Here is a 16,076-nt window from a genome sequence, read left to right as displayed (position 1 = left end):
TCCTTGTTGTTTTTGTAGATACAGACTAACACGGCTACCCCCTGATACTTGACACTATGTTTTGGAAGTCGTCTCTACCTATGATCCCTCCATTAAAGTAGTATCCTTAAGAGCTAAATATTTTGCTAAGAGGTGAGGTTACAATGCAGTCATGTCACAACTGCTATAGTTAAGGCCATCACCACTCTCCTATTCTTATGACACACATATGCATGCACACACACAACTGCATTAAAAGAACATTATTAAGATGGCAAAGTCAAGCACTCAAACATTAGGAAATGTCAGAATTAAGGGTGCCTGTGTAACCTTAATTTTGCCCTGTGGTGTATAAGCATTTAATTACATGATCACATACTATTTTTTCCACAGAACCCCTGCTTCAGTCAGTGTACAGGCTAGATGGTGATCATGTTACAGCAAGCAGCTATACAATATTTTATTTTTTCCTCGTTCATAGAATCATAGAATTGTAGAACTGGAAGAAACCTTGAGAAGTCTTAGTCCAGTCCCCTGCACTCAAGACAGGACTAAGTATTATTTTAGTATTATCATCCCAGACAAGTCTTTGTCTAACCTCTTCCTAAAAATCTCCGATGATGGAGATTTTTCAATGTTCAATTGTTCAATGTGTGGCCCTATGTCTTATTTGTTACACATTTTCAGTCCTGGCCTGCAGACAGAACTATTAATTTCCTCATAGTTTTTTTCTATGGCACTCATCACTAGACTGTCGGAGTTCTTCACAAATATTAATCATTTATTTCCACAATACCATTATGAGATTCAGATTATAAGGCAAAAAGGGACCATTGCAATCATCTTGTCTGATTGCCTGTATAACATAGGCCACAGGACTGCCCTGAATTAATTCCTGTTTGAACTAAAGCATATTTTTAGAAAAACTAGCAATCTTGATTAAAAATATCCAGTGTGATTTTAAATATAATATATACACATTCCAGAATACCGAGCTACAGTGCAAAGAGCTGTTCTCTGAATTTATGTACTATTTTTCATTTGGTCTCTTAACTATTCTGATTGCTAGTATGAAATTGAACTAAAATAAAACTTCTGTTCATCCTCAGAAGACACAAAGAGCCACGGTCTCTGCTGAGCATATGTTCTAAGACTGTATATGGGAATGGATTTAATTTCAGATACCAATACACAAAGGTGGCATTTCATTGTAGAGATGGGTCAGAATCCAAGCCCTAGGTCCAAATTCCGTTGTATGCTGGGATGTTCAAATATTCTGAACTAAATTTTGGCTTCATTTGGCCTTTTTTATTACCATGTGTGGCAGAATTAGAAGCAGATTTCTTATTCTTTTGAACAGTAATACTTGCACTTAAACAATGCTTTATCAGGAGATTTCAAAGCACTTTACAGAGGGTAGATATCTTTATGTACATTTTATAGATGAGGGAAACTAAAGCATAGAGGAGTCAAATGACTTGAGTAAGATCAAACCGTGTATGTTGGCAAAGCCAGGATCCTGACCCCTAGTCCTGTACTGTCCACTGGAGCATGCTGCATTCCTTATGGGAATTTCATGTTTAAGCTGCTGTACAATGCTGCAGATTAATTTGGGAATGCATATTTTATTTAAATTTTGCATTCTTTCAAATTTCCTTTTACTTCTCTGTGCAGATTTAATCAGTGTCTAGCTCTAAACCTGTTCTGCAGAAACTGGTTACACTAATTTGCCACTGCAGCATTTATTTTCTTTTTCCTCCCACATCCCCATTTTCTGTAAATCATCAACTCCATCATGTTACAGGAATTCATTCTCACATGGAGCAAGCATTTGCTGAAATCTTGAAACTTAACGGCTTACTGTCTCACCTATTGTAAATATCCACTTTTATGGTCTCTGCATTTTAGCCTTTGGACGATAACACTTCAGCTGTATTCTCTCACTTCAGGAAGAAGGAACACATCACCTGCAACAGCTTTTTAGTTGTCATGAAGAGTTTAGTTTTATAAAGTGGGCTTTTTGTTTGTTGAGAGAAAAATGAGTGGACACAGATGATTCCCTATCTCTTTTTGTTTATAGTGTGCACATATTTCTGTTAGTCTGTGTGCAAGATAATAACCAGAAGCAACAACAGAGCTTACAATGTATAAGTGTAGCTTCATTTCTAGGACGTCAGCAAAAGCAACTGTATTTGAATGCCTTCAGCTAGCAGTAATTTCACTGTTCAAACTGCTGCTCTGTATTCTGCTACCAAAAACTGCCCTTAGCAGCTGTATGGAGTGTGTCAGCCTTACACCAAATGATTTAAACATTGAGCTAGGTGAATAAATGATTTTTTTGGTTTGGTGACAGTTCCAAAAATGTTTTAAAAAATAGGTTTCGGTCGAACTGAATCTGAAACTTTTCAGAATGTTTAGTGAATTGAAAAAGTCTGTTTTGGGTCTTTTCTGGAGTGGGAATTTGAACCTGGGTCTCCCAAATCTCAGGTGAGTGCCCTAATCACTGGATAAAAGGTTATAATGGAGGGCACCATCACCTCCTCTTCTTCTAGCTGTTTTGTAAATGGCCAAAACTATTTGTCAAATTCATGAATAGTTTTGAAGTGACCCAAACGGTGTTCTCTCTTCCCCCCCCCCCCCCCCCGGTAAACTGTTTGCCTTAAAAAATTTCACCCACTGTTTGCAAACATTGTGCTATTGGACTAAAACCTTCTTGTTAAATTGATTAGATACTGTGTACAAACAAAAGTGAAAAACTCAGTAGTCTATTCATATTTTCCAAATTGAATGCAAGGTTGAATATAAGCAAACAAACGTCATTGATGGTGTAAAGTAAATATTGACCTTGTCTAAACAGCTTGTAAGTGTGTGGCAACCCAGGGTGTGAATCTACAGCGCGCTAGCTTTCCGTGCAGTAAAATCCCATGTGGATGCTGCTATAGCACACTTTAAAAGTTCCTTGGTGTGCTTTGATGTTTAAACAGGGGTATGTCAGAATGCACTATGGAACTTTGAGTGCTCTGTAGCTGTGCCCCTGAGATGTTACTGCCTGGCAAACTAGTAGACTGCAGAGTTCACACTCTCTTACCATGCACTAATGTCCTGCATACACAAGCCAATAGCTTCTTACAGATCTAATAGTCTCTGGCATTAACATACAAGAATATTTTGGGGGTGATTAATGCTTTTTAATCTGATGATAATCTTATTTTAAAGGCATGAAATATTGCTGCAAACATAGCCAAATATCTTGACATTTTGACATAGCACTATGCTGCAATGGTAATCATGAGAATATTTTGTGTACGATAGAAAGATACCCAACCCAGCTATTTTGTATATGTAAATTGCAATGATGATTCAGAAGATTGATTTGGGGAATGAACCTCAGTAATATAACGTTTTACCTAATCTTTAGTTTTCTCACTGAGCATGTGGATGGCATATGGGATACTGTTATCTGGCTTTCTTCACTCTGGGGTGAATTGCTTCAAAAACTGTTAGTTGCAAAAACCTCATTTCCAAAAACTAATAGTTCCCGAACTTATCATTCTATCCTATTTTGTTTTTCCTATTGCTTTAAATTAGGTATATAAAATAACTTGAGGGATTAATATTGGCCTGGCAACTAACTGGTTGTTCACATCAAGAATACCCAGGTACATTTTAAAATAGAATCATTAGGGTAAAAAGTAGTGGCCATAAAATGGACATTAAGGCTCTGTGAACTCGTTTGTGAGGGCTATGTAAGAGAAAGGGAAGAAGTGTTCACCCACTTGAAGATGTCCATCCTTTTGTGAAGAGGAAGGACATTCAGCTGCCGACAAGTCTCCAGTTCTTGCAGGAATATACATTTAAAATCTTAAAAGGAGAAGGCAATTGAAAGCTGTGCATTAAAACGTAGAGATGGCAATTCTGTATTTGCTTTGTGATCCACTTTAAACTTAGGAATTTGAAGCCAAACAAGTTCAGTCCTTTGTATTTTTCACTATCTTAAGGGTTTTCTCTGCCCCATTGCCATAGTATTTAAGTGCTGGATGGATCTGCAATGCTTTTTATCTAAAACAGCTGCAGGAAGTTGTGTTGGTAAGTTAGTAAGTAGGGGGCATTCTTTCCTCTGATGGTACTGAACCAGTGCCCTAGCATCATAAGAGCACTGTACTGCTGTAGCTGCCATTGTTAGGATCAGACCAAACAAAAACCCACCACCCTGACTACTTCTGGCCACTGTTAGGTCTTTGGTACTTTTTGCAAAAGTGCAAGGATTTAGTCATGTGTCTAATGTGTCAAATTACCACACTCCACCTACATTAAATTCTCCCTGTATTTTCAGGTGGAAAAGAGGAGGGGTTTTTTTTTGTTTTGGGGTTGTTGTTTTTTTGCTTCTAGTCATTGTGTAGCATTGCTGTGTACTCTTAAATAGCTGATTTGTTGCACCTTCCAGGTGGAAGCATTTCTACGGTGGATCCACGTGTATGTATTAAGCATGCGGATTCACCCGTGGAGTCCCATTTACTTCAGGGACTCTGCACACACACAAAGCTCCACGGGAATGGATCCCTCTACAGGACTGGGGCTGAAATTTGTAAAGTGCTGTGGCATGAAAATCTCTATCAATAAATAAAATATCTTGCATTTATATCGTTTTATTAACAATAAAGTTAACATTCATCTGATAATTTACTTTAATTTTTAGGCAGTTCATATAATCATGTTTTGCAGTTTTTTTAAACAATTACCATTAGAAGTGATGTTCAGGTTATTTGATTTCCCTTTTTCACGGGTCATTATTATAGGTGGAATTTTATATTTGCTGCTTCTGGTCTAAGTATAAACACATAAAAAGAGTTAGTCTTTTGTATGAGCAGTCTTTTAGTGTCAAATCTGTATAGTGCTGAATCCAGATGGAGTCAAAGGAGCAAGCTGATTAAGCCTTGGCCAGCATGCAAGGGTATTTTAATGAAAATTAGTCTGATTTTCACTTTGATGTTGGGCACATGTGCTTTGCTAAAAAGGAATGTTTCAGATTTTCCTTCAAATAATTCTGCAGACTTGCTCTACTGTTACTTGACTCATGCCAGACTGGTAACTCATGGAAGGCATGTGATCTTTGTCTTTATTCAATAGTATAGACAACTGTTGCTTGCAATATTGAGAATCCTTAAAGTTATTAACCTAATTATATTTGGCTAATACTTGCATTGATAATAGATATAAGTAGCTGCAATGCTGCCAAATGTATGACTATTTATAGGTAGAAACATTTGGTTTGCTGCAATCTCAAGTCATGCTGCTGTTTTTCAAGATTTTAGGATAGCGGATGGTTTTTAATATTTTACAAAGAAAGTGGGTGAAATATTCTTTCAACTGGAAATGTAAAACAGTTTTATTTTCTAACTCTTTTCAGGTTTTCTAAAGCTACAGTAATAGTTATTCTGAATTCAATCTTTTGGCTTTAGTTGCGGATCTATTCACTTGCCTCCCCTTCTGCATTGAATTTTAAGTTCCCATCTTCACTTTCAAGGCATTGCTCATCTCCTCCTCATCTGAGACCGTACTCTCATTTCCTTCTTCTCTTCTTCTCACCGCTTTGTTGTTTCAAAAACTTCCTTTTTATCCCTTACCCACTGCCTCCTCCTTCCATTCCACACCAGGAACTACCTCTTTTTCATGGACTAAATAACTTCCCTCCTACTTGAAAATCTTTCCTTAAAGCATATATTTTCCACACAGTATTTCATAAAATTAGTGCCCCTTTGAGCTTGCATCCCCATCCATTGTTTTAAGCCTGAATTATGATGTCTCTGTCTCAATTGGATTGTAAGCTACTCAGAACAGAAACCGTGCCATCCTATGTTTGTATAGCAGGAAATGCACAGACTGCACTTGATTGATGATAGTGTTGGGGTTTTTTTAAATAATTTTCTACATCAACAGAGATCTTTTGATATTCTTAGTCATCTTGCTTCTTTTTAGACCCAGTGCATGTACCAACACCAGAAATAGCAAGACACAAGAAAGAGGAAGACGAACCTGACTGCCTTGCAAAATACTTCAGTGTTGTGTGGTGTAAGGCTTCAAAGAAAAAACACAAGAAGTGGGAAGGTGATGCTGTTCTTATTGCAAAAGGAAAGTCTGTGATACTGAAAGATATGGAAGGCAAAGACATTGGAAGAGGTATTATAGATTTACATATAGTTGTTGCTTAAACGTTGACCTAAAAATAATGTGTGTTTTGAATGGGAGCAAAAAACCCCAAAGGGAGCAGTGGGGGCAAAAAACCTAACTGGCTTCAAGATTGAGCTTGATAAGTTTATGGAGGGGATGGTAAGATGAGACTGCCTACAATAGTATGTAGCTGATTTGTGACTGCTAGCAACAAATAACTTCAACGGCCATTGATGGGAACTAGATGGGAAGGGCTCTGAGTTACTACAGAGAATTCCTGTACTTAGGACGGAAGAATCCCATGCACTGCTACAGACTAGGGACCGAGTGGCTAGGCAGCAGTTCTGCAGAAAAGGACCTAGGGGTTACATGGGAAGAGAAGCTGGATATGAGTCAACAGTGTGCCCTTGTTGCCAAGAAGACTAACAGCATTTTGGGCTGTATAAGTAGGAACAGTACCAGCAGATTGAGGGACGTGATCATTCCCCTCTATTCGGCATTAGTGAGGCCTCAGCTAGAGAACTGTGTTCAGTTTTGGGCCCCACACTACAAGAAGGATGTGGAAAAATTGTAAAGAGTCTAGCGGAGGGCAACAAAAATGATTAGGGGGATGGAGCACATGACTTATGAGAAGAGGCCGAGGGAACTGGGCTTATTTAGTCTGTGGAAGAAAAAAATGAGGGGGGATTTGATAGCTGTTTTCAACTACCTGAAAGGGGGTTCCAAAGAGGATGGATCTAGACTGTTCTCAGTGGTACCAGATGACAGAACAAGGAGTAATGGTCTCAAGTTGCAGTGGGGGAGGTTTAGTTTGGATATTAGGAAAAACTTTTTCACTAGGAGGGTGGTGAAGCACTGGAATGGGTTACCTAGAGAGGTGGTGGAATCTCCTTCCTTAGAGGTTTTTAAGGTCAGGCTTGACAAAGCCCTGGCTGGGATGATTTAGTTGAGGATTAGTCCTGCTTTGAGCAGGGGGTTGGACTAGATGACCTCCTGAGGTCCCTTCCAACCCTGATATTCTATGATTCTGTGATTCTTTCTCAGATATCTGGCTGATGGGTCTTGCTCACGTGCTCAAGGTCTTACTCATTGCCATTGTTGGGGTTGGAAAAGAATTTTCCCCTAGGTCAGATTGACAGAGACCTTGGGGGTTTTTTGCCTTCCTCTGCAGAATGTGGCATGGGTCACTTGCAGGTTTAACTAGTGTAAGTGGAGGATTCTCTGTAACTTGAAGTCTTTAAATAATGATTTGAGGACGTCCGTAATTCAGCCAGAGGTTGGGGTCTATTACAGCAGTTTGGTGGGTGAGGTTCTGTGGCCTGCAGTGTGCAAGAGATCAGATTAGATGATCACGATGGTCCCTTCTGATCTTACAGTCTGTGAATGAAGTGAAATGAAGCTGTTAATAAATCATGTAAATTAGTGATGACCAAACTGTGGTCTGTGGCCCACTGGTCAGAATGGGAGAAAAATAATTATTACACAGAAACCCAGGACAAGTAGAAATGTTTTTTGGGCAAGTAAAAGGATCACGTTTCCTGCCCACCAGGCAAAAAGTACAGGGGAAAATGGGGCAGACTGAGTTACATCTGGGCAAAAGCATTGCACTGCCAGTCCGAGGAGAGGGGCTAGAAAAGAAGGGCCGAGTAGAGCTGCCAAAAGGGAGGGGCTGGGCCTTGTTGACATCAGCCACACAAATAATGCCCCGGAGAAGTAGGCTTGCACCAGGGACAAATTCACAGCTGAGCAGGCAGTCCTAAGTCTGAACCTCCATTTGAATGTGTTACTTTTTAATGTTCTGATCAGAGGTCTGGTGACTGGAAGAGATTGGAGCTGCGTTTTTCTGCTGTAGTGAAGTAACTATAAATATTGCCTTTGCCTGAAACGCAAGCCAGAGTTGATGGTGCTGCAATTTTTAGTCTTGCAATCTTAGTAGCAGCTACTGTAAGATATATTTTGATTAAGAGGAACCTTGCAACCTATAGCTTACAAGCCTTAACTCAAAAACTTTGCCTGAAAGACAAGCAACAATTTAAGTTGCCAAGAAAGCCAAAGTAGATTATTTAGTAAGAAACTACAATTTTACTGTGTGTTGCTGCAAAACACACTTGTATTTGAATTTAAGACAGAGATGGCCCTCTAATAATTTGTTACAACCCTAGCATTGCAAACTTTGCTGCTGCCAGGCACTTTAATTGAAAAATAATCCATGACTTTACAAATTTAATTTAATTTGCATCAAAACTCTATATACACTGACTTGCTTGACTTAAAAAAAAAAAAAAAAAAAAAACAAAAAAAAACGGTGAGCAAGAGAATAAGAAATGTCTGGAATGCATCAACCACCCTGTTGAGTTGTTTTTTTTTAAATCACATTAGCTTCATTTAGCAGAGGGTGATACTGATGGTCCCCATCCCATTTCTTTCACATGGGGCTTTCCAGAATTAATAGAAAGCTAAATATGGATATTTTTATGTTGGAAAGATTAAACATTTCTGGTCTTTAAAGGCAAAGCTGCAGAAAAATCAAATCTCTGTGCTTGAAGCAGCCATTGACACCGATACCAATTTCACCAGGCCCCCACAACCACTTGAGTTTACTTGAGAGAATATCACAGTCTGAAAATTGGAATAGCCCATGTGTGGAGATGATGGAAGGGGGAGACACGCATCAGGGCCTTAATTGTACCCTGGGTGATCACTACTTCCCACCACCCAACACAGATGTAATGAGGTTGAGTAGTGTCCGCATAAGAGAAACTAAAACAACTAATTATTCCTCAAAGAAGGTTTTTAATGATTTACAGCTATAAAGGCAACACAGACAGAATAAGAAGAGAAAAATTAAAGACCAGCACTGAATTAGGATTAATATAAATGGCAGGTTATACTGAAGACAGGCACAAGTGCAGGCAAAGCTATCATTACTCATTAATCAGTTAACCCTACATGCACTGTACCAGTCTCCAGCAAACACAAATTATATGCAATAATGACACATTGATTAACTAAATTTCTTTAATTTTAAACTACCTATAAGTATCTACTATTAGTTTTAAACAACTTATAAACTACTGACTTCTATTATAAAACTAAGTGGCAAATTATACTGAAGACAGGCACAGCGGCATGCAAAGCTGTTATCACTAATCAACTACTAGCCTTACCCGCGTTGTACCTGTTCCCAGCAAGGCACAAGAACCTATACAGTTATTATATATTGATTAACTATTTACTACTACTATTCCTAAGCAATTAACTACTACTATTAACCAACTTACTTTTACTTTTAAACAATTTACTAGTATAATTAAACTATAGTATCGATACAGACTTAAGATTAACCAGCTCGAGCACAACCAGACTTCTTTACTCCAAAACCTTACCCTGCATTTGTCTGAGAATACTTTACCCTTCAGTCGACCGCTTTCCGCATTGGCCAGGCACAGATAGTCGGTGAAGCGCAAGTCCCTTTGGTTCGGGGTGTATGTGTGAGCCCGATCAAAGAGAGATCTCTTTTAGGTCAACACACATACGCACACACACCTGCGCCTTTGCACCTCTTTATACATTATTTGTTGGCCGTGTTCCAAAGCAGGTCAACCAATTAAGGTGGCCAAATGTCTTAGTGTGGTATTTTGCAGTTGTTTTGATCTTATGAACTGTGCACCTGTGCCCAGCTCATCTTTTCTTTATGCGACCAGTTGTCCTAATTGTGGTCAATTTGCTAGATTCAAAAACATTTGAGTCAGCCTAAAGAAGTATCTGGTTGCAGTGCATAGTAACCACAAGTCCGCATCTAATTTCACAGAGCTTCCTTTTTGCTTAATCTTAGTCTATAAAGCCTCCTAGCTAGATTTTGCTTATGCTTGCAGAATTTTATTGCGCTCGCTCTTGCAACTCCCAGAAGTTTGTGGCCTAACACTGTTTGACAAGACTTATGCTTGCAGAGAGGCCTACCATTAGGCCTAACATTGATAATGCTTATACAATACTTATTACATTAATCACACTGTGCTTTCTTGTCAGATAACCAAACTGAGTTCTTAGATGCCTATGGAGGAGTGATCAGATATTTTCCCCACTTGTTACTAGCAGTACACAGAGCACTTGCTTATTGTTGCAGAGAGGTGGCTGGTCAGGTGATGCAGGCTCCCCCCATATCCATCTGCTAACTTGCATTAAAAGGCAGCTAAAATATATTGTTTTTATCTTTTTCCATATAAGCCATTGCCACGATTGCCACAGGCATATTATGAGATTGCAAATGGGACAGGAAGGTAGTTCTTTTGACCGTGAGTCGGGGGCTGGGGGGGAAGAGGAGTGGTCAATGAGACAATCCCTTTCTTAAGATATGGTCCACTCCATGGAAATAGTTTGGGTAATTCAATATCTAAATGTATGCTTAAATTCAGTTATAAGAGGATAATTCACAGCAGTTTTTAAAATATTTGGTACAACAATTTCCAGATGATGTTCCGTTTGTTCCATTTTTTTCTTGGTATTGTGATCTACTTGAATCTGTTTTCACTTAAATGAAAAACCTTGTTGCCACTTTGTTTTCTTAGTATGAAAGGTTATTCAAATTCATATGCTTAATTATTAAAGGATTTGATGACATTTCTGTTTTCACTTCCTGCAGTTGAATATTGATGTTAAGGCAGTGATACCCACTGTGTGGTCCTAATTAATTGCTAAACATAAGTAAATGAATTATTATTTTTAGGTACTGGATATAAATCTAAAGACCTTGAAAGTCTTGATGAAGGTCAAACGCTGATGATTGGAGGAAAAGAAATTGAAGTGTTGGGTATAATTTCAGCAGAGGACTTTAATAGTGGCAAATGTTTTCAGACTGATGTTAGGACGTCCACCACAGTCCCAACTGCTTCTTCACAAAGTACCCTGAAACCATTCTGTAGCCCATTCAAAAATGTCTGCAAGCCAAGCAATAAAGAAAATCTACTTAAAGAGTCCCAGAACTACAAACCTCGCCATGATCCAAATGCATCAAGTAAGATTTAAAATTCTGTTATTTATTTAACCATCCACTGTCCTTTTTGTAAGAAAGTTCAATGCATAACCAAGGTTTTTATGTTCCCTACCCAAGTACTGAATGAGAATCTAGGGTATCCCAGTGAAAATGAAGTTTAACCAATAACATCACAACATGATTCTGTTCTACAAGTGGCAGGTGTGCTGTAAACCATGAGATTGGAGGCTGTGTCACTGACATTTGAGAAAGTGTTAGTATCCTAAAACAGTCCATCTACCCTAGAGTGTCTTATAGTGCAGTTCTTTATAAATATTATTGATGGCTATACAAATTGTTTAAATCAGAATCATTCCGAAAATAGACTAGCGAAGAAAAATGAATGTACTGAAACGAGAAACTGACTAGTGCCAAACATGCTAGAAAAGTTCTCGTTTGCCACCAAGTTCAATGGAGTGTTGACAGACTACACCAGCATGGTAGTTGCTGTGGACAACGAGCAGTGAAGAGGTTAAACAAAGTTAGAAGAATTGCTTCCAGGGGAATCTGATCCCTCATAGCCACCAATGTGCAAACACAAAAGTAACTAAAAGTAACCAAGTTCAATGAGACACCTACTGCAGGAAAAAAGTTCTGTAACACAGTATTATAGTTCCTTTGTGCTGTCATCCCATTAAATTCCACAAGTTTAAGGAGGATCAGATTGTGTGAGTACTTGTATGGGAGAGCTCCAGTGAACACCTGGTAGTTGCAGAAAGTGGTGTTGAATATTTAGCAGATCAATATCTTCCATCTGTCTTTAATAAGCCAGTGGTGCAGCCTGTTGTTTAGGGACAATATTCTGGAGAAGGCGGCATGTTTCAGATGAGAGAAAAACACCAAGTATATTAGTGTTATCAAACTAAATGATGCATAATTTTAATTTTTAAAAAATGCACCTAAACCACAACTTAGCATTCACACTGCAGTTTGTTAAACCCCATCCCATTTCTTTCATTTGTATGTCATCTGAGATTATAAAGTCTTCAGGGCTGGGCCATGTCTTCCTACTTCTGTAAATTGCCTACCACACTAGCCTTATACAAATAAATAATAATAATATCTTCTTATTATCTTATGGCACTTTTTGTAAGAATAGACCAGTGTTCTGGTCTAATTCCAACTGTATGATGTTCTGTCTCCCTGAATTCTCTGCTGTGGTTTCAAGATGATATGAGATTACTGCCCTAAATTGCTGTGTAGCGCTGCTATGTTCAACCGCAGAGTTGTCTGCATTTTGTCTGTTTCTGCAGTGCTGTGTGAAAGACATGGGTTTCTCTCCAATTTTTGGTTTTTTGGGGGGCCCAATCCTGTGATGGATTTGAGTGCCTCCTGCAAGCTGAGCCTCTCAACTCCCATGGAAGTTGAGAGAACTCAGAACCCTACAGGTTGGGGACCTTTAATCTATAAATTAGCATGAGTAGGGCGTGCTGTGTCTGTTCACTGTCTTGTGTTGCTCAATATTAACCCCTTCCAGTGCTGATGGACTCCAAAGTATTCTGCCCATTCCTCTGTAGTCTTTGAGGGGGAGCGGGGATGATGAAAATATATATATGAAAAAGAAATAAAGGTTAGCCACAGTGTTCTGATAAACACTATTTTGAGTAATTATGTTCTGTACTCCTTGCAGTTTTAATTGGATGAGGTATTTTTCCTCATTTCCTGTCCTAAACTGATTATTGTTGGTAATCCTCAATTGAACAGCTGCTATAGTTGATCCCAAAGGTGGCAGATTGTAGTAAGTGATGGATGAAGTGGTTCTTATATATATTAAACTTTTAAAGCACTTCTGAAATCTTTAGGATATAAGGCAGTGTTTTAATAGATTTTTTTTTATTATTATTTACATCAACACTGTATCTAGGTACTCATAAGTAACAATAGCAGATGTTGGTCTTTATATTCTTTGTCTAGAAATGACCAATATGTTAAAAAGCAATTTTCAGCAGTTATTGAAGTTTAGCAAATAGTTACTTGATATAGTTACCTTGGAAAAACAATACTTTTTGCTTACGAAGTAAATACAAATTCTCTTACCACATCTGTGTATATTTTGAACTTTAAGATTCTTTAGTTATGCCACGTCCAACTCCAGATCACCAGCGGATGTTCAATAAGGCTGGTTTACCTGTGGTAGACGTAGTTGTGGATCCTTACCTTGTAAATCATCTTCGCCCACATCAGAAAGAAGGAATTGTATTCCTGTACGAGTGTGTGATGGGAATGAGGTAGGAGAATAACTGTCCTGTTAATTTTAACTCTGGTAATTTTTAGCTTGTTTAAAAAACACACCCCAAAACTGAGATGCGTTCTGTATTTCTCTGTTAGAAGAGAATGGTTGAATTATCCTATAAACCAGTGGTTCTCAACCCGCGGTCTGCATGCGACCCAATTAGCACACAGCTGCGGCCCAGCTGTATGCTAAAGGGCGGCAGGGTCCAGGGCCTGGGCTGCCACATGGCAGAGTCCAGGGTTGGGGTCGGGGCTGCCGCCTGGCACCCTGCATCAGGGTCTGGGATCAGGGCTGCCGCCCAGCACCGCACAACAGAGACCAGGGTCGGGGCTGCCACCAGGTCCCACACAATAGGGACTGCGGTCGGGGCTGCTGCCCGGCCCGACCCAGCAAGGTCCGGGGTTGGAGTCATAGCTGTGTCCAGCTCCACACAGCAAGGTCTGGGGTCAGGGTCGGGGCTGCTGTCCGGCCCCACCTGGCGGGAATCAGGGTTGGCGACAGGGTCGGGTTGGGGCTGCTTCCCGGGCCCGCACAACAGGCTATGGGGTCCCCGCCACTCAGCCACACCACTGGGGCTCTGGTCTTCTCCTCACTCTGTGGAGGGGTCTTTGGGCTGTGGGTGCTGGGCATAGTGGTGTGGTGGTGGAGGGGTGCTGTGGTTCTCAACCTGTGGCCCAGGTAACACATTGTGGCCTGAATATGCAGCCCACAATGATTAATAGGTTGAGACCCACTGCTATAAACCATCTGACCCAAGCCAAAGTGCAGTGCTGGTTGGTACCTCAGAAATTTTCAGTCTAGTATAAAGGTACATTGATGTACCACTCTGTTGAAAAATTACTATATTACTTTTACACTTGTTACATCAGCTTTATATACTATAGGCTGCTTATGGTATGTTTTCATGTGCTTTAACATAAATTACTTAAATATTGTTAATATGAAAGAATTCAACTAAGATCTCTAATTTTGGATGATCGGTATGTTAATCTAGTAATGAACCCGAGTTTCACACGGGCATATAGAACTTTTTGGTTTAACTGAATAAAAAATTGCAACAGATCATAGTAGAAATAAATAGGTTTTTATATACTTTAAAAAAAAAAAACATATTTGCCAGATCAGAATGCAAATAGTTGCAGGGTTTCCTTTGCATTACTAAATTGTCATTATTTCTTACAGACTAAGTGACAGATTTGGAGCTATTCTTGCTGATGAAATGGGCTTAGGAAAAACACTGCAATGCATTTCGCTTGTCTGGACTCTCCTACGTCAGGGACTGTATGGATGCAAACCTATAATAAAGCAGGCACTAATTGTCACCCCTGGGAGTCTGGTGAAGAACTGGAAAAAAGAATTTCAGAAATGGCTGGGAAGTGAAAGGATCAAAGTGTTTACAGTTGATCAGGTGAGATTTATATTCAAAAAGGTCAAATCTGGCTCAGAATAAATAAAAAAAAATCCAACATTCCAAGTAAGCTGTTTTTTAACAAGCAAATATTTGTCTACAGTGTTTGCAGCCAAAACATTGCAAGAGGGAAATGTATGCATGAAAACTAAAAGTGAAACTGACTAGTGTACTTTAATTGTCCAAAATTAGAGTAATGCAAAAAATAAAGTGAAAAGTGAAATAGTGAAAAGAAAACTTCAAAAAATAATTATTATTACTCTGCCATGTTGTTTGTAACAAACATAAGGCAATTTATTTTCAAAAATATATTTTTTTAACCTGATAATTCCCTGCAAGTGTATTTGTATGAAGTAACAGAGAGAATGCTGCCTTCTAAATCTGACCTAATATCTGTTGTGAATAGATTAAAAGTTAGGCCAGGTCTACATTTAAAAGTTAAGTTAGCTGCAGTGTTTAGGGGTGTGAAAAATTCACCTCAGCAGCATAGCCGCAGTGCCATAGCTTTGCCACAGTAGCATCCATAGTATAGATATGGCCTTAAACACTTCCTTTTTGGCAGTCTTCCTTCATGGTCTGTATGAAATAGTGAGTCTTTCAGATGAAGTGAAAGCTCTTTTTACAAGTGTTTTTATATGTTTTACAAACTTCTAATTTTTTCCATGTGTACCTCTTTTTTGTTTTTTCTACTGATTTAGCATCCAGTCCTGTTATGGTGCTGAACATACACATCTTCCACTGAAGCCAATCTAGATGTCTATTTAACTCGTATATCCTCTTTGCTTCCATCACTTTCCTTACAGTAACTTATTTCAAGATGTGGAACTGAAGTGAACTGATTTGACAGAAATTGTCTATGTGGCAGTAACTGAGTTTGAGCAAAGTAAATGATCAGCTGTGTGTGTTCTTGAGAGAGCAGCTTTGGTGCAAAAAAGATTCAGTGTAATGCAAAAAAAAAGTTTACCTAAAGAGCTATTTAGAGGTTGTGGCACATTTTCTCTCAATTGTTAGGGTTTTTTTATAACACTAATGTTATATTGAATTTATTGGCAATTAATGTGACCCAAAGTGACAGCAACATATTTTTCTTTTCATTTAAATCCTTCTAACATTCTTATTCATCTGGTTGAAGCCAATGGGATTTGAGGGCACTCGGCAGTTTGTAAGATTGGGCCCCTAAAAAGCAAAGAAAACATTGACATGCAAAAGTGAGATGATAATACCACTTGCCTATAATATAATGAAGTATTTTAAAT

The 16,076-nt window shown here is 38.9% G+C and overlaps 1 protein-coding gene across 2 annotated transcripts in view; it reads left to right on the top strand.

The window, feature by feature from the left end:
• The window catches only part of RAD54B (RAD54 homolog B), a 124,900-nt gene that overhangs the window by 70,190 nt on the left and 38,634 nt on the right, over nucleotides 1-16,076 (top strand). For both annotated transcript variants that reach the window (XM_024201966.2, XM_024201975.2), the window contains 4 exons: nucleotides 5,956-6,156; nucleotides 10,874-11,161; nucleotides 13,245-13,407; nucleotides 14,595-14,820. In XM_024201966.2, the coding sequence (XP_024057734.2) occupies nucleotides 5,956-6,156; nucleotides 10,874-11,161; nucleotides 13,245-13,407; nucleotides 14,595-14,820 (878 nt within the window). The remainder of the gene's footprint in view (nucleotides 1-5,955; nucleotides 6,157-10,873; nucleotides 11,162-13,244; nucleotides 13,408-14,594; nucleotides 14,821-16,076) is intronic.

This window comes from Terrapene carolina, unplaced genomic scaffold (assembly GCF_002925995.2).
Source record: "Terrapene carolina triunguis isolate 2854851 unplaced genomic scaffold, T_m_triunguis-2.0 Scaffold58, whole genome shotgun sequence".
NCBI lineage: Eukaryota > Metazoa > Chordata > Testudines > Emydidae > Terrapene > Terrapene triunguis.
This window is presented reverse-complemented; position numbering and strand designations above follow the sequence as displayed.